The following is a 23,213-nucleotide window of genomic DNA, read 5'->3' on the forward strand; positions in this document are numbered from 1 at the left end:
TAATATTAAATTAACATTTATTTTAAATAATTTTATTAAAATCATTTATTTTAAATTAATTTATTAAATAAATGAATATATATAATTCTAAATATATAAAATATTAATTAAATGAAAATATAATATATATATTTTGGAAGCTCTTATGGTAGTCAGAGCCACTAGGTCATGTTTGTTACCCTTGAGTTGCTTACGTAAAAGCCCTCATTTTTTCTCTGTACATTGTATGTGTCCTGACTAAGACTCTATTTACATTGGTTAAAATTTAACAAGTGTGTGTCTCCTCTTTGCCTAAAGTCTCCAAAGGCAGGAAGCTTTCATGCAAACGCCTCACTCACTTATTTGCTACTTTACTGTATCTCTGCTTTTAACTTTTCCTGGATTCAATTTCTTTGTTTACATGAGCCACCTTATGATTTCTCATTCATATACAGAGTGCAAAGGTCTGAAAACACACTGACAATAAAAAACAGTTCAATTAATATGTTATAAATAGCTTACATTTTGAACAGCATTGCCATTAACTTCATTGCAATGAAAATTGTTGCTAACTTACACAAGCAACAGGCAGTAGGTGTTTTGTTCCTGAATAATTTGGTAGTTTTAAACAAATCGGTAGCTTGAATGATTCAATGACTCACTCATAAACATAATCACTTGTTTTGTTAGTAAATTCTGCATCCGAAATTGCATACATTCTAAGTAGGTCTTTGGTGTAGTTAATTTGCAAATGTGAAAAAGTACTATATAGGATGAATGTATGTAGAATGAATGTTATTTGGACATATGGTCGGTACTACATTTGTCATGTTGTCATTATCATGTGACCTACCAGTGTCAGCTGTGTTGCTTTCCTGCCATTCACAAATCCTCCTGTGCCTTCATGGGACATCCCGCACTTCAGAATCATAAATTCCTTCATATACTGCTTCTACTATATAGTAGGAAAGTATGCTTATATGGATGCAGCCTAAATTTCTAAACAAATCCATTGATTCCAATGACTCACTCATAAAGATGGTCACTTGTTGCCACCTACTGGTGAACCAATATATCCTGCAGAAAAAGTTTTTAAAAAAGTCCACCTGTAGAACTCACAAACAGCAAGTAGAGCGATGCAAACTGTTTTGTTGGACTATATGGTACATATATATAAGCACTCTTCAAATGCCGCTCAGCCAGTCAAATTCAAGGACTAGTATGTAAATATGTAAAAAGTAAATAAATGTTCCATGAAGTTATTTTCAAAACTTCCTATTTGTTTTCCACGAAAGCAAAGATTGCGAAGTTCTTGTCAGTATAGCCAAGGATAAAGCGTCCCCCATCTTCAATTCTGTTTAAATAGAGTTCTGTTTAAACAAGCTACATTCAGGCCATTTACAGTTTCCTTCCCACTCAGCTTTTCACTCTTCAGTAAGAAGACCCCCCATGTTCAGAGACAGAAAGGGGAGGGAGAAAGGGAATAAGGGTCTTCTTTTTAGGTCGGGCATCAGAAGCAGTGCACTAACAAGATGAAGTGAGATCAGAGCTCTGTCTTTCCCTGGTCTTTGTTTAATGTATCTCATCATTTTCACACAAAAGCTTTTGGGTTGGTGCTCTAAATTTATATTATTTTCCTAAAATGACGTTCAAAATCCACTTTCTATTACATTTCTGATGGTTCATATTTCATTTTAATTATAAGTGTGTCTGATATTATATTTGATAATCGCATTGGCTGTAAAATCTACACCGTGTTATTGATCTCTGGCTTTCTTTACAAAAACTAAATGCAGTAAAATAAAACAAAAAATTATAGATTGAAAGGATATTACGACAGTCTAGTGGAATAAAATATAGCCCGAAATTAAACTTTTGCCATGATTTACTCACTTTTATTTCCCATTGTCATTGAATGTGAATGGTGACCACGACTGTCAAGTTAAATTTTCAATGGCAATATTTTATTGAAAGAATAACATCTTAAATTTCAGTCTGTTATTTAAACAAATGGTCAACAAATGGCTTCAGAAAGAATGTTTTTGGTTCTTTTTTATGCTTTTGGAGCTGGGCAGCTCCAGTCCCCATCCACTTTTATTTACATTTATGCATTTTGCAGACATTTTAATGAAAAGCAACTTACATTGCATTCAGTGCTATGTATTTTTTTTTTAGTTTGTGCATTTCTTGGGAATTGAACCCATGACCTTGGCGTTGTTAGCGCCATGCTGTACTGTTTAATCTACAGGAAAATGTCATTGAATGAAAAAGGGCAGACATTCTTCAGAATATCTTCTTCTGTGTTCCACAGCAGAAAGAAAATAACACAGGTTTGGAACAATGATGACAGAACTCTTTGGGTGCAGAAATGGGTGTTATCACAGTTCACCCACAGATTTGACCAATATGAATCTTAGAGATTACAAACCCATCTTACTTTTTTAAAAGTACAAATCTGTTTTTGACAGGATTGTCTGGGTTGATCTACAGACCTTATAGACCTACATTACATGACAGGATGCAGTTATTACTCTTGTTGAAAGTTAGAAATGACTCGATATATAACAGAAGAGGTTTTTTTTTTCTTTTCGGTTACTGAACTCCAAGTAGCTTGTAATTTCTCTGTAACATAAAGCTGGTGATTTTCACACACTTTCATGATATTATTGAAAGATAAATATTTGGTCATAACGGTGACCCTGTCAGTATTATACATTCCCGGAAATGTCATTTGATTATATGAGTCTTTATGGACAATACAGTGAAAAGCTTGTATTTCTTGCCTTTGCAGAATATCTTACTGCACAACAGACAAAACTCAGGATAAGGTCTTTGCCTACGTCTCCCAAAGCCAGTTCAACGAAGCTCTGGAGTGCCATGCCTTCCTGTGCCAAAAAAAGAAAATAGTAAGTGTCTTCAGATGCACATTGTGAAAATGTTTGGATGTTACAGATGGCACAATGTAAAATTCCTATCTATCTATCGATCTACACACACTCGCTTTAAAATGTTTCCATTTTGATAGTTTTGTCATCCTTCATCACCTTGCTGTGTGACCTGCTTAATTGGATGCAGTTATTACTCTTGTTGAAAGTTAGAAATGACTCGATATATAACAGAAGAGGTTTTTTTTCTTCTTTTCGGTTACTGAACTCCAAGTAGCTTGTAATTTCTCTGTAACATAAAGCTGGTGATTTTCACACACTTTCATGATATTATTGAAAGATAAATATTTGGTCATAACGGTGACCCTGTCAGTATTATACATTCCCGGAAATGTCATTTGATTATATGAGTCTTTATGGACAATACAGTGAAAAGCTTGTATTTCTTGCCTTTGCAGAATATCTTACTGCACAACAGACAAAACTCAGGATAAGGTCTTTGCCTACGTCTCCCAAAGCCAGTTCAACGAAGCTCTGGAGTGCCATGCCTTCCTGTGCCAAAAAAAGAAAATAGTAAGTGTCTTCAGATGCACATAACGTCTGTCTATCTGTCTATCTATCTATCTACATGTTAACATTTTTCCATTTTGATAGTTTTGTAATCCTTCATCACCTTGCTGTTTGGCCTGCTTTATGATTGTCTATTTTCTTGCTACAGGTTTTGTATTATATTTGACAAACTCTTATTATGAAAGCCACAGTCTTTTCTCTTGATCCGTATCTATAGTTGGTATCTAGCGCCATCTAGTGGACAAGAGCATGATTCTTCAAAATCTCACCCAGGGCTCTCTTTGATTTTGTGATCACGTGTCCTCCACAGGCTCAGGCTGTGACTCTGACAGTGGCACAAGCTTTTAAAGTAGCTCTGGATCTGTGGGAGATCGCACAGGAAGGTGAGTTTTTTTTTTTTTTGCCTTTTGTCAATATATATAAAAATATCCCAAGGAACAGAATATATTCCTGTGTCTTAATTTTTCCATTGCAGACAAAAGTAAGAAAGCTCACACATGCTACTCTTTAAAGTAGCTCTGGATCTGTGGGAGATCGCACAGGAAGGTGAGTTTTTTTTGTGTGCCTTTTGTCAATATATATAAAAATATCCCAAGGAACAGAATATATTCCTGTGTCTTAATTTTTCCATTGCAGACAAAAGTAAGAAAGCTCACACATGCTACTCCTGTTCAGAGCCTGAATCTCAGCCTGAATCTGAACCAAACAGTGTTTCAGGTACATTTATTGGTTTGAACACAATGGTTTGCTGGATGTCTGTCTTAATTTTGTTGAATTCATGGGAATACCCTTCATTTGTGTTCTTTACTTGTGTCAGAGGAGGAGAAGACTCAGGCTCTGATGGAGCACACACTTAAGAAGCCCTTCTTCCCTTCTTTCCTTTCACCATCTCCAGGCAGCAAAGCTAGGAGACGCCCAATCAAACATGACTCCTGGGTATGATGTCGTCCTTTCTAAACTGTTCACATACACTACCATTCAAAAGTTTGAGTTTTTAATGTTTTTTTTTAAAGAAGTCTCTTATGCTCATTAAGGCTGCTTCTGTTTGGTCAACAATACAGTACAATAGTAACTCTGTCAAATGTTATTACAATTTAAAATAAATGTTTTCTATTTGAATGTATTTTAAAATGTAATGTATTCCTCTGATGGTAAAGCTGAACTTTCAGCAGCCATTACTCTAGTTTTCCGTGTCACACATGATCCTTCAGAAATCATTATGATATGCTCAAAAGCATTTATTTGAAAATACAAATATTTTGTAACATTGTAAATGTCTTGACTCACTTTTGATCAATTTAATGTGTGAATGTGCATAAAAGTAATAATTTCTTTAAAAAAAAAAAAAAACTTACTGAACTTAATTTAGAGCAGAACAAATTTTACACATAAATATCCCCTCATAGAAGGACAGTAGTGCTTTTCCAGGAGTTTATTTCTGTATGGCTCAAATACAAGGCTGTCTTTCCTGATCATTTGAATGCTCATTAATTTGCTGAAAGAGTGCCACTATTGTGCAGAGTATCAGCGCCAACATGAAGGTCAGTTGTTCTGATAGCAAAGAGTATGCCAAGACAGTAATTACTCTATTGCCCTTGGCTAATTGCCATTATATTGTCAGTCAGCAGGTCCTGTCCTGTTGATATAGAGGGTATTCACCACTAAGTGGCATTCTCTGCTTAAATACAATATTATTGATTAAATACATGACCTCTGGGTGGAGAGCTGGACATTCTAGTTTAGTTGGCAAAGTCTGTTTTATGAAAGATTGCATCTGTCAGGTTCTCTGTCTGCACACCGTTCTCAGCTGTGCCTTTGTTAATTACTTTTCAGCCGTGATTGAATTACGTTCACTGTTTAGGCAGATTCTGAAACCCAATTGGGACCTTCAGTCTGCTGGTCTCAGATAATGACTGTCACATTAAGTTTTTACTGCATGCTGGTGCTGAGAGTTACTCTCTGAATCTGAATTTGATTATAGATGTGATCTGTGATGGTTTTTCTTACATGGTTATGCCATGTTCTCTTATTTTCAGGATTTGGAAGATGGCCTCGATGATGCATTTTCAAGGTAAGTTTCTGCTCCCTTCTGCTCACACATAGTCAACCTGTCTATGAAATCAGAGATTGATCCTCCAGGATAGTGTTTTTTTTAGATATAGTGCTTATTGATCACAACTTGTGCTTTAAAATACTCGCATACATATACACAAAAGGAAAAGATCTGATTGTGGTAGTAAAACAAAGATCTACACTACTGTTAAAAAATTTGAAGTCTGTAAGATTTTTTTGAAAGATGCCTCTTACTCTCACCAGAGTCTTGATGCCCAAGACTCTATTCCTGTGATGGCATAGCTGCATTTTCAGCAGCCATTACTCCAGTCCTTCAGAAATCTTTCTAACACGCTGATTTTCTGCTCAAGAAACATTCATTATCAGTGTTTAAAACTGTGATACATTTCTTTAGGATGCTTTAACAAATAGGCTGATCAAAATAATTGTATTTATTTGAAATAAAGTATTGTTTTAACATTATAAATGACTTTACTGTCACTTTTGGTCAGTTTAAAGTCTTTGCTGAATAAAAGTATTAATTTCTTTAAAAAAAAAAATCTTACTGACCCCAAAGATTTGAATGGTATTTAACCACTTGTGTTTATTCTAAGAGCATTTTATCTGCAGTGCGGCTCAGCAAATGTCTGAATACAGCATTTAAAAAAAGAAATGATTTCCCCCGGGATGCACTAAAATTCTTTGTTTATTAGCAAGAGGCGAAAGGGCTGATTTGGTTCCTTAAAGACACCAAGAAATCAAAATGTGGGTTTTTCTAGCATATTATCCGTGTGTGTGTGTGTGTGTGTGTTAGTTTTGAGCCCATCTGTATGCTGATATGGAACTATATTTGCCTCATATAATCAGCTAATGTGTTCGCACTCCCTCAGGTATGACATTATGTCTCATAAAGTGGAGATGGAACGGGATTTGGCACACAGTAGAAGTGCATACACAGTTATTAATATCAATTCAAACAAAGCCCTGGAAATGAATGCAATGATAGGTTGGAGTTTTTCTGTGAACTGTTTCAAGCTTTTACAGTTAAAGATGTTAGATACAAAAACATGAATTACCAAAGTAATGAATATGTTCTTATTAACAGATAGTCAAACTGGAAAAGTGGAAATAAAACAAAACAAATAAAGAATCTGTTCTATCATTGCATGAAATTTATAATTGTATAATCATTCATTCATATTTGACTTATAATACATAGTTTATAATAAATGCTAATAATTTTTTTTTTATTAATTCAAATGATTAATCTGAAATTATAATCTGGTCTGTCAATTTGAATTTTATCATTTAAATATAATAAATGTATATTTTATTAATAATTCATATTTGTAATTAAAATGATTAATCTAAAATTATAATCAGCGCTGTAATAGGATGAATTTTATAATTAAGAGAGACAGAGCGAGAGAGATTAAAGTTGCATGTGTGAATTACCTGCGTCTATGTCTACCCCCTTGCTGCTGAGAAATAATGTAGCGATTCAGTATCGAATCTGTTTTATTAATAGAAGTCGCAGGGCAGCGTTGACAACAAGCTTCTGTGCTCCTGAATGTTTCTTTGTGTGCGCAGCGTGATCTCCAATCTCTGTGTGCGAGTGATGTGTGTGTGTGTGCGTCAATTAAAGCAAGCACATTAATATAGATCGGTGATTAAACTGAACGTTTTTAATTCACAATTGGCCTTGTCACACACATAAAGTGGTGTTCAGTAAATCACACTGTAAATCTGTTATTCATTCAAATTAAGAAACTTTTAGGATCTTGAAAAGTTAAAAAACTATTTACAAGAAAAAACAAGATTCTGCTCTTGTTCAGTACAGATTTTTATCTGAACATTTAAAAATCTTTATGTACTACATATACAAATACAGCATGCATTAAAAAAGGTGAAGGTGAAGTATAATCTGTTCTGTTATTGGATGAATTTTATAATTATAATAATTATTTTAATTATATAATTTGTATAATTAAAATAGAATAAATTGATATTTTATTAATAATTCATGTTTTTATAATAAATTGTAATAAAACGATACTTTAAAATAAAATATAATAAATAGATAAAATATCATAAATAGTTATTTTAATTCTTTAGAACTATTAATTAATATAAAATTATCATCAAATGCAATTAATGTGCAATTATTATTTGTTTAAATTTAATGTGTGTGAGATTTTTGGGAGGATTTTTTAGTTTAACTCGCTGTCTCTGCTTGTATGGCATCTTTAAAGGGGCACCATGCAATACAATCACAAACATCAGTGCTTTCATTGCTTAATGATTGCTTAGTGAGTTACAGGCATTCTTCTGTACAATTGCACAGGGATGTGCTTTCTAATCAATGTATTTTGAACCTGATACAAGTCATTATATGATTGCTTGCCACATTCTCTGCTGCCATAAAGTTGAAACTGGTTGTAATGCCAATGCATTACTGTGACTTCATTACTGGGATGCAGCAGGTCAGAAACAGCACTGTCATCCTGCCAATGGAATCCATTATTATAAGTAATGCAATGGGTCAAAGGACCATGATTCTTCTAAGTGAATCAGATGAGGCGAATCCAAATAGTCAGCTCTTTCCTTTCACCGAACATAAAGAAAAAACACAATAAAAACTGTAATAATATATCTAGATCTCCACTTGCTGACAAAGGCTGGTGTAGTTTGAACAGTGGGATGCTGGGAAGGATGTGATGGTTTAACCATAGCTTACTGTCAGCATGTGTCGTGCTCTCTCTCACCTGCCACGCAGCAATATGGAGGTGGAGGAGATGGACGCAGGTAAGTGAGGTGAGAGAAACCGTACCGCTGAATGATGAGCCTCAGTTATCATCAAGCCAGCCAGAGACTAATATCATTATACTTCAGACTTGCATCACACGTAGTTTCCTTCATGGTCACTGCCTGATAAGATTACTGTCTTTCACTTCAAAACAATAACATACAAGAGTGTTCCCGGTGAATTTTCATAACTTTTCCAGTCATTTGTGATTACTGGATAATAATTTTACAATAAGGATCATTAGTTAACATGAACTAAGAATGAATAATACTTCTACAGCATTTATTCATCTTAGTTAATGTTCATTTCAGCATTTACTAATGCATTATTCAAATCAAAAGTTGTGCTTGTTAACATTAGTTAATGCACTGTGAAATAACAAAAAACTAACAATGGACAACTGTATTTTTATTCATTAACATTAACAAAGATTAATAAATAATGTAATAAATGTATTGTTCATTGTTCATTCATGTTAGTTAATACATTAACTAATGGAACCTTATTGTAAAGTGTTACCAATGGTTTTGATTCAAACTGATTTGCTAATGAATGTTTCTGTTCATTTTCTGCACCGGTCTAAATAATGATTCACTGAAAAGACCTGACTCAAACTAATGATTTGCTCACAAATTATTGCTTGCACAATATATCGGCACTACTGTTCAAAAGTTTGTGGTCAGCAGAATTTTTTTCACACAATCCAAAAAAAAAAAGAAAAAAAAAGATATTTATAACGTAGCAAAAAAAAAAAAAAAATTCAAATAAATGTTGTTCTTTTAAATGTTCTATTCATCAAAAAATTCTGAAAATGTATCACAAAAATATTAAGCAGCACAACCATTTTGTCAATCAGCTATTTAATTAAAATATTAAATATTATTATTTTTTAAATATATGAATACATATAAAAAGGTTGTTTTTTGTTTAACTGTAATACAATTCCACAATTTTACTGTTTTACTGCATTATGAATTAAGCCTTGGCTTCTTCTTTCAAAAACAAACAAAAAACATTTCATACTGACCCCATACTTTTGAACGGCAGTGTAGCTGATGAAATATTTAGAGCTATGCATGCAAAAATGTATATTTACTCAAATAAATAAATACAAATTCATAATAAAATGCATAATTTCCAAGTCTAAAAAACTACATTTTAAATTCCATGAAATTTCCAGGTTGTTGATAAAAGCATTGCCTTCCCTAAAGTTTTTTTTTTTTTTTTGCATGTGCATCTTTCAGTGTAAATGTAATTGTAGACTAAAACGTTTAAACGGTTAGAAAAAAAAATTTTAAAACAAGGAAACATTGTAACATAAAATAATAAATAGTAAAGATTACTCTTCTTCTTCCCTCCATCAGACTGGCAACATCCCGCAGCAGAACCGTGTCTGAGGATGCAGCTGTGAGTCCAGCGGAAGAAGATCTCCTTTCCTTCAGCAGTGAGGACTCAGACTGAACACACACACACACACACACACACACATCACTCTCACCAGCCTATAAGAAAGTGTCCTGAACACACAATGCGCAACGTCTGCCTCAGTGATGGACTCATTCACACCACTGCCACTTAAAACAGCAACAATACCACAAAACAGCAGCATAGACGTGCATGATTCAACTATAGAACTCTTGAATTCCAATGTACTTTCATTATAATACTGTAAGTTCAGGGTAAGTACTTGATAATACAACATGTGAAACTGTATGTTGTATTCAAGCGTTTGTGTAAGCAGATTTACTATGTATATCATGTAAACAGTGTAAATCTTTTCACATTGGTGCTATATTGTAGATACTTGGGTTATGTTATTTAAATATACATTAACTGCAAACATGTACCAAATGTACATTCCACAAAGAACAGACGTCTGTCCTTCAGCCCAGCGTTCTTCAAGTCAGATGGTGTGGGTCGTTTCAGTCGAGTCCTTTGCGCTGAACAAACCCACTTCAAAGCTCTCAGACAAGTGTGATTAAACATCAGATGATGTACAGTACTGGAGCCGCATGTGTTAGGGAGCTTTAGATGTGCAGTTATACACTCTAGGTGAACGTTTACGAATATAAGCATGTAGAATTGTTCAGGACTGATATTTCGACGCTCTGTAATTCAATTTCAGATACATATTGTGGGTCAGGGTGACGTTTGCTTACGCAATCATTGCAGAAACTCTTTTCTGTGATCATGGAATTTTGAAAAATTTGACAAAGGCCTCAAACACATTTGAATTTCTTTCTTCTTTAGAATCCAAAATAGTTTTGTGTAAAAGCCTTTCACACTGGCTTCCAGCCTCAAGTGTTAGGATTATTATTATTATCGTTTATATTTACAGTACAGTGTTTCACCAGTCATCAGTGAAACCTATTTTTAATCTTAATTCATTTAAATATATGCAACTTCATACATTTACTGACTTTTTCTTCTTTTTTTCAAATGATGTCAAAATCATTACTGATTTGGTTAAAAAAATGAACATATTTTGTCAGATAGATGTTGAATAGAAAAGGCACAGAAATTTATATCACTTTTTTCAATAGGTTCTGTCATTTCTTTGCTTTATAAGAGCTAAAGAATATTAGGTAACACTTTACTTGAAGGGGTGTGCATAAGACTGACATGACACCTTCATAATCATGACATGACACATGTCATGAATATGAAAGAGGTTTTATGCATGTTTATGACAACTGTCATTCGCTTAGTTATGTCATTTTTAATGCAAATATGACATTATTTGACCTAACCCTAACCTACCCCTACCCCTACCCTTACCCCTAACCATAGCCCATAACAAAGACATCTCAAACAATGTCATCTTTGCATTAAAAATTACATAACTGAGCGAATGACACTTAATGACAGTTGTCATAAACATGCATAAAAACCCTTCATATTCATGACATGTGTCATGTCTTGATTATGTATGTGTCATGTCATGATTATGAAGGTGTCATGTCAGTCTTATGCACACCCCTTCAAGTAAAGTGTAACCGAATATTACACTGTGGCTCTCAGAAATGAAAAATAATCTTATTCCCGTGAGGCCCAATCAGTCTCTAGCAGCTAGCGTTACTACCATTCTACCCTTTTTACATTATATTAAAATGCACACTCAGAAATCTCTTCATCATTAAACGTTAAGTCTTTGAGCCTCAGTGGCTCCGTCAGCTTTTTTCCCTTTTGTGCATTTTTGAACATGCAGTATTTCCACTCTGTATTACAGATCAAAATTTTTAACCATTTTAACCATTGTCCTGCTGAAATAAGTTTAATTTAATATAATATAATATATACTGTAATAGCACACTGTAGCTAAAGGTCTTAGTTCAGTAAGTGGTGTTTTGGTTATTTTGATTAATCATATTGAATCTGTCAGTGGGGTAATTATTAATGTTTGTTCTGATTTGACTTTATGCCGTTCACAGTTTTCTGTGGAGGGATTTGGGACACTTTCGGTGTGTTTACCATTTGAAACAACCGTAGTAAAAACATTTTGTTACGTCATCATGTCTGAAATGATTTCTTAAATATTGTTCAATCAGTATAGAATATTGTGTGTGATTTTTATCATTTGTTTTTTTTTATAGTATGAAATTGAAGTTGGTGCTTTATGAAAATCTATGCAATCTATGTTTGGCTTTGTACACGTACTAATTTTTATTATTTAAACCATCATGAAACCATAATAGAGCTCAAGAGGTCATTTGCATATATACATAATCATTGCTTGATATTTAATAATGTATAATAAATTATTTGTTCAAAAATACAATAGTCTCATATCTTGTGATTTTAGAAGTTAATGAACAAATTGTGCCATTAGGACATTTTTTATAGTTGAAGAGTATGTAGATCTGAGTCTCTTTTTTGGATATATTGTTCATTTGATTAATTCTCTAATGTTTTGTCAACATTAATGATTCTTAATGTACTTTGTTTGGTGGTTGAATGCACCAATAAATTAGTTCCCACTTTATTAGCACGTCTGTGTGGAAACAAACATTTGGTTTGGCTTTCTGTATACTGTAGTACTTCTCTCATATACCAAATATGCTATAATGCCAATAAGAAAGCAAGAAAAAACTTACATCAAGTAATTCATTATCTTTATTAAAACTGATAAGGAGAAATAGAAAATAAAATCAACTAAGTTAAAAGAAGAATCATGAACTGAGAGCATAAATGCAAAACTTTGCATGCACTCTTCATCATTATAGGTTTATGGCATCTTTATATTCTTAAAATGACCAATAATTCAATATTCATTTTTTACACGGTGAGATTAGCATTATTTAGGTGCATTATTCATTCTGGCAGGTTTTACGATTATAATATAGTGCAACAAAATTGGGTAAACAAGCAAATAAACATTACTAGCCATATTTAGGATACATAAAAACTGTTAAGGAAGGTGAAGAGATGAAACTATTTGCAAGCAGCGAGATTTAGCATAAGTCTACTCTCTCTAATAAGCAGAACAGACGCAGTTCCATCACATTTACCAACTAATGAGAATAAGAGCACAAACTTAAAGGAAAGTTCACCCGGAAAATCAAAATTTGCTGAAAATGTACTGAGCCTCATTCCATCCAAGATTAGTTTTTCAACTGAAAAGATTTGGAGAAATGTAGCATTACATCACTTGCTCACCAGTGGATCCTCTGCAGTGAATGGGTGCCGTCAGAATGAGAGTCCAAACAGCTGATAAAAACATCACAAAAAATAATCCACACCACTCCAGTCCATCAATTAATGTCTTGTGAAGTGAAAAACTGCATGTTTGTAAGACACAAATTCATCAAGATGTTTTCATTTTAGACTGTCACTTCAGTCCATAATCCATTTAACGCTCCATAAACCCATCCCCTGTTGTCCTCTTTTCACATCAAAATCCACCGACACATTTGTTTAGATCTGTTTTAGACTGTTTATGCTTGTAAATGTTGCTTGTTCTGTACATATTACCCTCCTGATTTAGATGAGACAACTTTTCACTGGAAAAAGGAATATTATGGATAGAGGACTCTTATTTGAAAAAGTCTTAATGATGGATTTGTTTCTTACAAATACACTCGATAAGATGTTAATTGATGGACTGGAGTTGTCTGAATTACTTGTGGATTATTGTGATGTTTTTATCAGCTGTTTGGACTCATTCTGACGGCACCCATTCACTGCAGAGGATCCATTGATGAGCAAGAGATGTAATGTTGAATTTTTTCAAATTTGTTCTGACGGAGAAACAAACTTCTCTGCATCTTACAAGGCTTTGGATTAATTTTTGGGTGAACTATTGCTTTAATTTAAAGACCTGCTTCTGTACACATCCTATCAGACCATGAGAGTTGCATGCACAAACAAAACACACGCTAATTAAATAGTAGAAACCCTGTCATACTTCACCAATACCATTACAAAAATACACTTTCCTTCCTATTCTATACAAGAGAAAAAAATCCAGATTTAGTCTTGTTATATTGCAGTAAGAGGTTTGGGAATTCTCCATCCATCATAAAATATAGACATCCAGTCATATATGCAATATATGTTATTTACAGTCCCAGTAGATTGCTTTAATATGTGTATATGGGTGATGGATTTTTGACCGTGTGGTGATGAAAGGGTCGACACACTGTCATTCAGATACTGCGGGTGGTGCAACGGAGGGCGTGACTGATGTCTACGATACTCCCATCACACCTCAATGATGCTGATAGATGCCACAGACTGGTGGAACTGCAACAGACAGAAAGACAAAAAAAAATTAGTGAAAAAACGAGAAGAGTGATTCTCCTCCGTGGGGCCTGTTTCATTAATGCCTGCAATCGTTTGTTTTGTGGCGGTCTGGGACACGATGGCTTCCTGGATGGATAGAACACCTCTGGATGTATTTGCAGTTTGAGATTATTGTATATATAGCTGTAAGCTCTAAGATGTAATGCACACAGAGATAAATGCACATCATTTTGCTCTGTAGCAGTGCAGTATGTTGAAATTGAGGCCATTAGGGTCTTGGTGCAAGAGATGACATCATCAGAGGGTCTGATATTGATTTTTATCATGCGTCTAAAAGGCCAGTTTTTTTATGTGTTATAAGGACTAATGGTGGCACATAGTGGAACGGGTGAAATGTGAAGCGTCTGTGCTTGTTTTATCGCTCTGAATTTCCAACACAGAGAAAGTGCCAAATGAAGAGCTACAGGAATATGGGAAGGATAAAAGGCACATGGTGGTTTTCCTGAGATGGTTTATTTTAGAAGTAGGTCAGTAGCTCTGGTGTTTGATCCACAGATCTTATGCTGAAAAGTCTCAGATTCTAAAATTAAGTGCCATGCGTAATATTTTCCATTTTCATCTCCAGTCTGTATCTTCATGGATGCTACAAAGTAGTAAAAATTATGATATTATGGCCATTATTATTTTAATTATAATTAGCATTCGTTTAGTAATGTTTTAGGTGCTGTTTTATAGGGTTGGGTAAAAGTATTGTTTTTTGGATTAATTGCGATCTTCATTTGAACAATTTCGATATTGATTCTCAAAATCCCAAAATCGGTTTGGCTGGATGCAAATGTACAGTATTTGTATAGCGCTTCATTATCTGGGCCCTGTAGTCAGCTTTTAAAATGATTATTGTAATAATTTACAGTTCTATTCATTCATTTACATATCCCTTGCAGATTTTTTTTCAAAGTAATTTTACTAAATAAAAAGGGAAAAAAAACATTGTACTGCAAAATAATGACAAGAAATGTCTTTCTGTGGAGTTGACATTCCAGGCTGCACGCAATAACAAACACTAAACTACAATCAGTGTAGTCTGATTCTCAAAAAGGATTCTTTTGAGCTGGTTCTTTTAGTAAATAGTCCAAAAAGAGATACCAATTTGAATTAGTCTGGATAATTCTCAGTTTAATTTACAGCATTAGCAGGGAGAGAATTTATATTATTACTGAAACATACCCAAATGAATCAGAACCGAATCAGTTCAAGAGCTTGTGAACGGAAAAATCTGTGTCGAAGCCCAGTCTGACTATTCTATATTATTTATAAACAAAACTAATGATTCTGGAACCCTGACACACTTTCTCTTGCAAACTGCTCAGCATTACTGACCAGAGCCAAAATCATGCTAAACAGTGAATTGTAGCATTGTCTGCAAAAATATAAAGCTCCATAGGCTTAGTTTATGATCCCGCAAAAGTGATACATGAGAAGAAGTCCCTGAAGCCTTTCACATGAGTCAGGGAATGCAGGACTGGCTTAGTATTGACAGGCTGATGCTCTGGCCATTATAGTGTTCGGCCTCATTCTTCATTGCTGGCAGGTTTCATCCGACAAATAACAAAAAGGTTTTATCAATCAGAGGTTTTATCAATTGGCAGTTCCTAGGAAGACAGTCTTTGTGAAAAGTGAGATGGATAGCTATCTAAATGCTTTTCTCCTTTCTGTCTTAGTCTTTCTGCAGGTGTTAAACGTGATTTGGTTGTTTTTCCCTGTCCTCTTAGCTCTAAATGCTTATGCTACGCTTTTCATTAAGAGCTAATGAAAAGTATCGTGTCTGAGAAATAGATTTCTCAATTTTAACTCAATCTGAGGTTTTGAAAACAGGGGAATTGAGGGAATTGTGGGGGGAAAGTATAAATGCATATCTGTTTTGCACTGAAATCGACAAAACTGGTGATATGTGATCTGATGTGGTGACAGATTTTAGTTGAAAGTTAAAAATCTGTTACAGCACATTCATCTACAACTAAAACTGCATTTTCAAAGGGTGCTTTACTTCAACATGATGATTTTTTTTGTCCTATAAGTTATGTTCAAATATGACTAGAATAAGACTTTAAAGAGTTCATTCAAAAACTACAATTCTGTCTGTCATTTGTTCACCCAATATCTTTGAAAGTCCATTGGAAGAAGAGTAATTGTCACGAATCCGGTCCATGAACTTTCCTTTTCATTGACTCTCGCACCACACAAACTGTTGCATAGCACCCCGGACTACATTTCCCATCATGCATTACTGATTGCACTCAGCACGAATTGCACACACCTGTTTACACTGATTGCACCCAGCTGTTTCATATCACTCCCTCACTATATAACACTCACTCTTATCCCTTCCCTCTGCCGAGTATTGTTCCGCATTTATCACTCCCCTAGCGATAGCGACTCTACAGAGCCCTCGTTTGTTGCCTTTAGCCATAGCCTTTAGCCATAGCCTTTAGCCATTAGCCATTAGCCATTAGCCATTAGCCATTAGCCATTAGCCATTAGCCATTAGCCATTAGCCATTAGCCATTAGCCATTAGCCATTAGCCTTTAGCCTTTAGCCTTTAGCCTTTAGCCTTTAGCCTTTAGCCTTTAGCCTTTAGCCTTTAGCCATTAGCCTTAACCCTAGTCGTTTGCCTTAGCCTTAGCCCTAGTCATTTGCCTTAGCCTTAGCCTTAGCCTTCCCGGTTTCTGATCTTCGCCTGGTTCCCTGGATTCTCCCCTTTCGTCTTGCCCCTTTTGACTCAGTCTGCCGATCGTCGACCTGCGCTACCCCTAGGACTATTCTTGTGTTTTGCCCTCCATATACCTGTTTGCCCTCATCTGACCCAGGCCTGCTGTATGACCACGTCTCTGTCTTTATCAAATAAAGCTTGCACATGGATCCGCAAGTCTCACGTCTCGTCAGCCCCGTAACAGTAATACAGGTTTAGAGTAAATGCGGACAAAATCTTTCTTTAAAAGGACTTTGGCTAATTAGGAAAGACAGTTTGATGTTGAGGAAAAGGTTTACAGATGTCCCACCTTGCTCTGCAGCAGACCTCCGCTGTGGTGCTCTGGTGTGGTTCTCTCTGAGGATGGTTTTACCTTCTCTTTGCTGTTGCTGGAATCGTTGTCCTTTATTATGTCATACTGCCGGCAAAACAAGGCAATTACAGCTGCAGAAAAAGAGAAGACATTGTGACATGGAGTCGTTGTACTGTAACTCTACAAAGCTCTGGAGAGACAGACTGATAGGTAGAGTCGCTGAAGCATCCAACCTTAAGACAATTACTGAATAAACAACTGTGCCCGATTTACCTCCATTTCACCTGTCTCTTACTGTATGTCAGCCCACTTTCTTAAGTAGTTCAGCACAAAGCATGTGGTTTAATAGTCTCGTATAGACGAAAAAGTTTAGTGTCAATATGATTTTTTTAAAGAAAGAAATTAATACTTCTATTCAATGATTGAATTGATTAATTTAATTTTCACTCGAAAGTGTATATATGCTGTTCTTATAAAATGATGAACATTTCAATTCATCAAAGAATCCTGAAATAAAATGTGTCACTGTTTCCTCAAACATATAAAAAAAAAACACAACTGTTGATAACAGTGTTTCTTGAGCACCAGATCAGCATATTAGGAAGAATTCCGAAGGATCATTTTACACTCAAGATTATTCTGCTTTACCAACTCAGGAATAAATTATACATTTTAAAATGTATTCGAATAGAAAAGAGTTATTTAAAATTTGTATAATATTTCTGTTTTTACTGCATTTTTATCAAGTAAATGCAGCCTTGGTGAGCAGAAGATGCTTTTCTTAATATTAAAAAAATCTTAGTGACCCCAAAATTTTTAACTGTAGTGAACATCCTTTTTTTTTTACATTTCAGTAACACCTTTTGTATGATCAAAAATAGACACAGTGGGGAAGTATGCAGAAAGCATGAAAAACTAAAATATGGCTGTTTTGGCACAAAAAATACTAACTACATTTTAAGCGGACTTGATATGATATTTATTAAATCGTTTTTAGCATTTCTGTGTGTAAATCTAGGGTAACAGAGTCACTTTTAAATCAGGGCGTGGGGCTGCCCCTACTCTTCATGTTGGACACGTTCAGCAGACAGAATTATTTTCAGTAGTCAAAGACATTCCTTGTTTGCTGGAGTAGCAGTTGCAATTGAGCGCATTAATTATTTTGTGACAGTGAGGCAGACTGGCTCAGTGCCTTACGTAAACAGAGAGGTGCTTCTCTTTCCCGTGCCCTTCTCAATATTCAGCCAGTATTCATATTTTATCAGTTTAATGCATATTATGGTCTTTCAAGGCTTTTAGAGCTGGCATGTATAGTGGAATTTTAAGCACCACTTAATTCAAGTGATGTTGAAATTATCCAGGTGAAAAATTAATAACCATTAGCAGATCCAAGACAAATTATGATCCCGCTCTCTTTCTCAAACTCATTTTCTTTTTGTCTCTCTCGGAGGTTAATAAACCATGAGGTAATGTTTGCAAGCATAAACAGTAGGTATAAACAGTCAGAACAGAATTCCATGGCTTGGATTAATAGAGTCGACACATTTCCTTTGAGCTGACATCAGTGTCTCACCTGCCCACATAAGAAGCACCACCACAATGATGATCATCTCTCCTGTCTGCAAGTGCCGAGCTTTATCCAGGCCTTGGACAGTCGGGTCATCTGTTAGAGGTGACAGAGGGTCATCTGTGAGTGATTGTATTGAGAACTGAATGATCATTTATAGCTGATATAGTAATCACTGAGCCAACTCTGAAACTAAAAGTGCATAATTTTGATTCTTGAGGTCATGAATCAGAAATTGTGATAATACATTTTCTATACACTACCATTCAAAAGTTTGGAGAATTTTGTAGAAAGTGTGATACATTTCAGGATTCTTTGATTAATAGAAAGTTCCAAAGAAGAGCATTTATTTTAAATTGAATTATTTTGTATCATTATGAATGTCTTTAGTGTTACTTTTGATCAATTTAAAGGAGACATTTTACACCCCTTTTTACAATATGTAATATAAGTCTCTGGTGTCCCCAGAATGTGTCTGTGAAGTTTCAGCTTAAGATACTCCACAGATAATTTATTATATCATTTTGAAAATGCCTATTTTGAGTGGAAGCAGAAACACACTGTTTTTTAGGCCTGTCTCTTTAAATGCAAATGAGCTGCTGCTCGCCCTCTTTTCCAGAATAGAGCTGCACCATTACAGCTCACACCTGCTAAAAACATCTGTTTTGGTTCTGATTATCATGTTTATCGCGCTGAAAGCATGCATTTTAAACCATATGAGTTTAAACTTCTGATATACGGTTTTCTGAGAGCACACATCCGAAGCACACAGACAGAAACTGGCTGTCACAGCATGTGAGTACTAAACTAAGTTCTCATTCACACAAGTTTACGTTAAAAACACACGAGTTACAAAAAACAGTCGGTTATGTCTGTGAAGGTAAACAGCTGGGAAATAAATTGCATGTTTATTTTAGATCTGTGTAACAGCAGCAATATACATTAAATAAATCAGTAATTCCACTGCTCTCTTGTCTCCTCTGAGGCTGGGACTCTAAATAGGGTTCTGTGCTCGTCTGTGCACTCAAAGACAGAACAGTTAGCATGATTTGCTCAAACTTTCGCCATGGCATTAGAGCTGGTACACCGTTGTCACTTGCGAAAACACAATAACGGTGCCTTGAGTGGAAACTTAAAGATTAAGGGGTGGTAATATTATAATGAGATCCCTTTGCCACGTCACCAAGGGAGCGAAATCAGACACACTCGTTTTCTCAGACGCTTGCAGAAAAAGGCTTCCCAAAACAAAGTTACTGGGTTAATCTTTTTCAAGTTTCCTTGGTTGGTAGATGCACCGGGGACCTGATTATAGCACTTAAAACCTGGAAAAGTCAGATTTTCATGATATGTCACCTTTAATGCGTCCTTGTTAAATAAATGTATATCTTACTGACCACCAACTTTTCAACGGTAGTTTAAATAAATACATTTAAATAAATAAATGTAGAATCAACTGGAATAAAAATAATAAGAATAAACAAATAACATACTCCCAGCATATATATATATATATATATATACTGTATATATATATATATAAAAATTACTTACTACACACACACACACACACACACACATTTATTTAAAATATTCCAGATCCATCAACATTTGAACAAAGAAAATAAAAATTTTTTGTTCAGAAACGTGTCTTTTTTCAGGGAAATTAACTGTAGACTGGGATAGCAGAAATTTTTTAACATTAAAGAAATACTCATTTAAATTAGATACCTTTTGTTACTTTATACATCCTCTGATGCACAACTTGGAGACATCATCAGTGCTGATTCCTGGCGTCATTGGGTGTTTCAGGTCTTTCAACAGACACCCTCTTCCAGGTGATTCGACCAAAGTTGATCAAGCCTCGGCCTGTGTCCAAGTGGTGTTTTGCGGTCCACACACATCACTCCTTTTTAGCCATAGCCATCTTGATGCCCACTCTGCAGCCTCCATGCTGTTGTTAATAGCTCTTCTCTGACTTGCCCACATGATTCCCAGCATCCTATAAGCTTTACTGGGGGAATGACCTGCAAACCCTCGGGAACCCACCTCCACTGGCATGCACCTGATTTTCCACCCATTCCCACAGCAGGCCTCCAACAGTTCCTCATACTTCCCCCTCTTTCTCTCTTGTGCCTCTTCCATCCTCTCCTCCCAAGGTACTTTTAGCTTCAGTAAAATGAACTGTTTTGTGGACACCGAGACCTAGATGATGTCCGGTCTAAGCATGGTCTGGGTGATGCGTGCTGGAATTTTCAGGTCAACTGTCATCAATCAATCTCGTGCTGTGAAGAGCAAGCCAACAGAGTTGGTTTTCCTTATGGGCTGCTCTCCCTCCTTGACAAATGCAATCATCCTGGCTGTAGTGCTGGCCTTTCTGCTCTCGACGATCCCCTTGCTGATTGCCTCAGCTATGGTCTGGAGGACTTGGTCATGTCTCCAGTGATAAAGGCCTTCACCCAGGACCTGGGAGCAGCTGCTCAGAATATGTTCAAAAGTACCTGTCTTGGAACACAGGGGACATGATGGAGTTTCTACCTTGCCCCAGGTGAACAAGTTAGCTGGACTAGGGAGGATGTCATACACCCCCCTAGATCAAAAACTTGATCCTCTGAAGGTTCCATTTCCATATTTCCTGCCGGGTCACCTTCCGTTCCATTGCCTGCTTCCACTTCATCCAGGCACCCTGTTTCCTCATTGCTACAATCCTGCTTGCTTGTTCTTCCTTTACTGAAGCACGTACCTCCTCCTGTACTAACCTCCGCCTTTCTTTCTCATTGGCAATATTGTATCGAGTTGGTATTAAGCTTCCGAGTCCAGCCCTGCCCTGTGCAACAGTTCTGAGGAGAGCCTTGTGCCTCAGCCAAGCTTCTGTTTGCTGGATTTCCACTGCCTTACACTTCCTCCCTGTCCTCACGATGATGCCTGCTCCGGACACTATAGCATCCTTCGAACCCGAATACTGCAGGTGTTCTCATGCCCGTGCAATGAATTCCTCCCTGATGGAGCTAAATGGGATTCTGAGCATGTTGCTGTTACCATACAACCCAATGCTGCTCAAACTGCGTGGCATGTCCAACCATCTGCATAACTAGCTGCTCACTTTACGCTCAAAGCCTTCCACTACAGTAACAGGAACTTCATAGATGAGCAGGGGCCAAAGGATTCTTGGGAGGATTCCATGCTGGTAGACCCAGGCCTTAAATTTCCCAGGGAGCCCAGACTTGTCCACTGTTCTCAGCCACCTCACCAAATCACCCGTGGTGGTCTTGATGGAGTCTGTGTCCCCAAGGCTGCAGCTGAAGACCTTTCCAAGACTCCTCACTGTTTTTTTCTGTGACAGATGGGATTAGATTTTTTCCCAACCTGAAACAGAACTTATCAGTCACTTTCCCTTTCATCAGCACTAAAGACCGGGATTTGGTGGGTTTAAAACTCATACGCTCCCACAACATGAGCTTCTCTAACCCCTGGAGAATCCACCTGGATCCAGGCACTGTTATTGTTGTAACTGTGAGGTCATCCAGGAAGGCCCTAATAGGTGGCTGCCCCATTCCAGATTGCTGAGAGGGTCTCTGCACTCTGACTCTGCTGACTTGACCAGCATGTTCATTGCCAGCGTGAAGAGGGTGACCAAGATGGTGCAACCGATGATGATACCTACTTCTAACTGGAGCCAGCAGAGACTCTTAAGATGTACTTGCTATAATAGTTCAGGATTAGATCTTTCACCTTCTGGGGTACATGGTATCTCTCCAGCACCACCTGTACCAATTTATGAGGTATTGAGCCGTACGGATTGGTCAGATCCAACCAAATTACTGCCAGGTCCCCTCTGCCCTCTCTTGCCTCCCTGATAAGCTGAGTCACTACGCCTCTATGTTCTAGGCCCCCCCGAATATGCCTCCCTTCTGTACTCATGAGTCAATGTATCTATTGCCCAGCAGGAAGTTAGAGAGTCTCTTGGCCACAACACTGAAAAAGAACTTAATCTCCATGCTGAGTAAGGATATGACCCGAAACTGGTCAATGTTTTCAGAGTTCTCCTCTTTGGGTATAAATAACCCTTCAGCACATCTCCAAGCCTGTGCAATTCTTCCTTTCCTGCAGATTATAAATGCATCTTCCAAACTATATTTGCTTTACACCAAATCACTATGGTAAGCCAATAATAATTATTTATACTTTAGAGCTGTCGGGATGGATTTCACTGGAAACTTCATTCTTCCAGCATTTGTTGGTGCATGTTTATGTCATATCCATAAATAAAGATACAAGCCATTAGATTCATCCTAACAGAACCGTGAAGACGAAGCTCAACTCATGTAATGACCAAAACAATATTTCTCTGCAACTTCAACTATGCTTCAACTATTAGAGTGTCGAAAGTTACACAGTGTAAAAATGACGAGGAAAAAAAAGTATGCAGAACACAGCCAGCTGCTTATGTGATTCATTTTACTTTTGTTAAACCCTAAGGATGTATCCCAAAGCTGGTCAATTTCCCAGCATCCCAATCACCATCACCATCCAACCACTGCCTGATCCACCC

General features: G+C 36.3%; 2 protein-coding genes across 2 annotated transcripts in view; one reads left to right on the top strand and one right to left on the bottom strand.

The window, feature by feature from the left end:
- Nucleotides 1–10,638, top strand: part of LOC107561923 (low density lipoprotein receptor adapter protein 1-like) — a 24,673-nt gene extending 14,035 nt beyond the window's left edge. The window contains exons 3-8 of the mRNA XM_016246460.1: nucleotides 3,301–3,437; nucleotides 3,745–3,817; nucleotides 4,071–4,151; nucleotides 4,252–4,370; nucleotides 5,471–5,505; nucleotides 9,657–10,638. Of these exons, the coding sequence (XP_016101946.1) occupies nucleotides 3,301–3,437; nucleotides 3,745–3,817; nucleotides 4,071–4,151; nucleotides 4,252–4,370; nucleotides 5,471–5,505; nucleotides 9,657–9,753 (542 nt within the window). The 3' untranslated portion in view covers nucleotides 9,754–10,638. The remainder of the gene's footprint in view (nucleotides 1–3,300; nucleotides 3,438–3,744; nucleotides 3,818–4,070; nucleotides 4,152–4,251; nucleotides 4,371–5,470; nucleotides 5,506–9,656) is intronic.
- A 2,916-nt stretch (nucleotides 10,639–13,554) lies between these two features.
- Nucleotides 13,555–23,213, bottom strand: part of LOC107561937 (fibronectin type III domain-containing protein 4-like) — a 33,294-nt gene continuing 23,635 nt past the window's right edge. Inside the window, exons 4-6 of the mRNA XM_016246481.1 lie at nucleotides 18,671–18,760; nucleotides 17,095–17,228; nucleotides 13,555–14,034 (exon numbers count right to left, since the gene is read on the bottom strand). Coding sequence (XP_016101967.1) covers nucleotides 13,993–14,034; nucleotides 17,095–17,228; nucleotides 18,671–18,760 — 266 coding nt within the window. The 3' untranslated portion in view covers nucleotides 13,555–13,992. The remainder of the gene's footprint in view (nucleotides 14,035–17,094; nucleotides 17,229–18,670; nucleotides 18,761–23,213) is intronic.

Source organism: Sinocyclocheilus grahami, unplaced genomic scaffold (assembly GCF_001515645.1).
Source record: "Sinocyclocheilus grahami isolate Dianchi unplaced genomic scaffold, SAMN03320097.WGS_v1.1 scaffold799.1, whole genome shotgun sequence".
Classification (NCBI taxonomy): domain Eukaryota; kingdom Metazoa; phylum Chordata; class Actinopteri; order Cypriniformes; family Cyprinidae; genus Sinocyclocheilus; species Sinocyclocheilus grahami.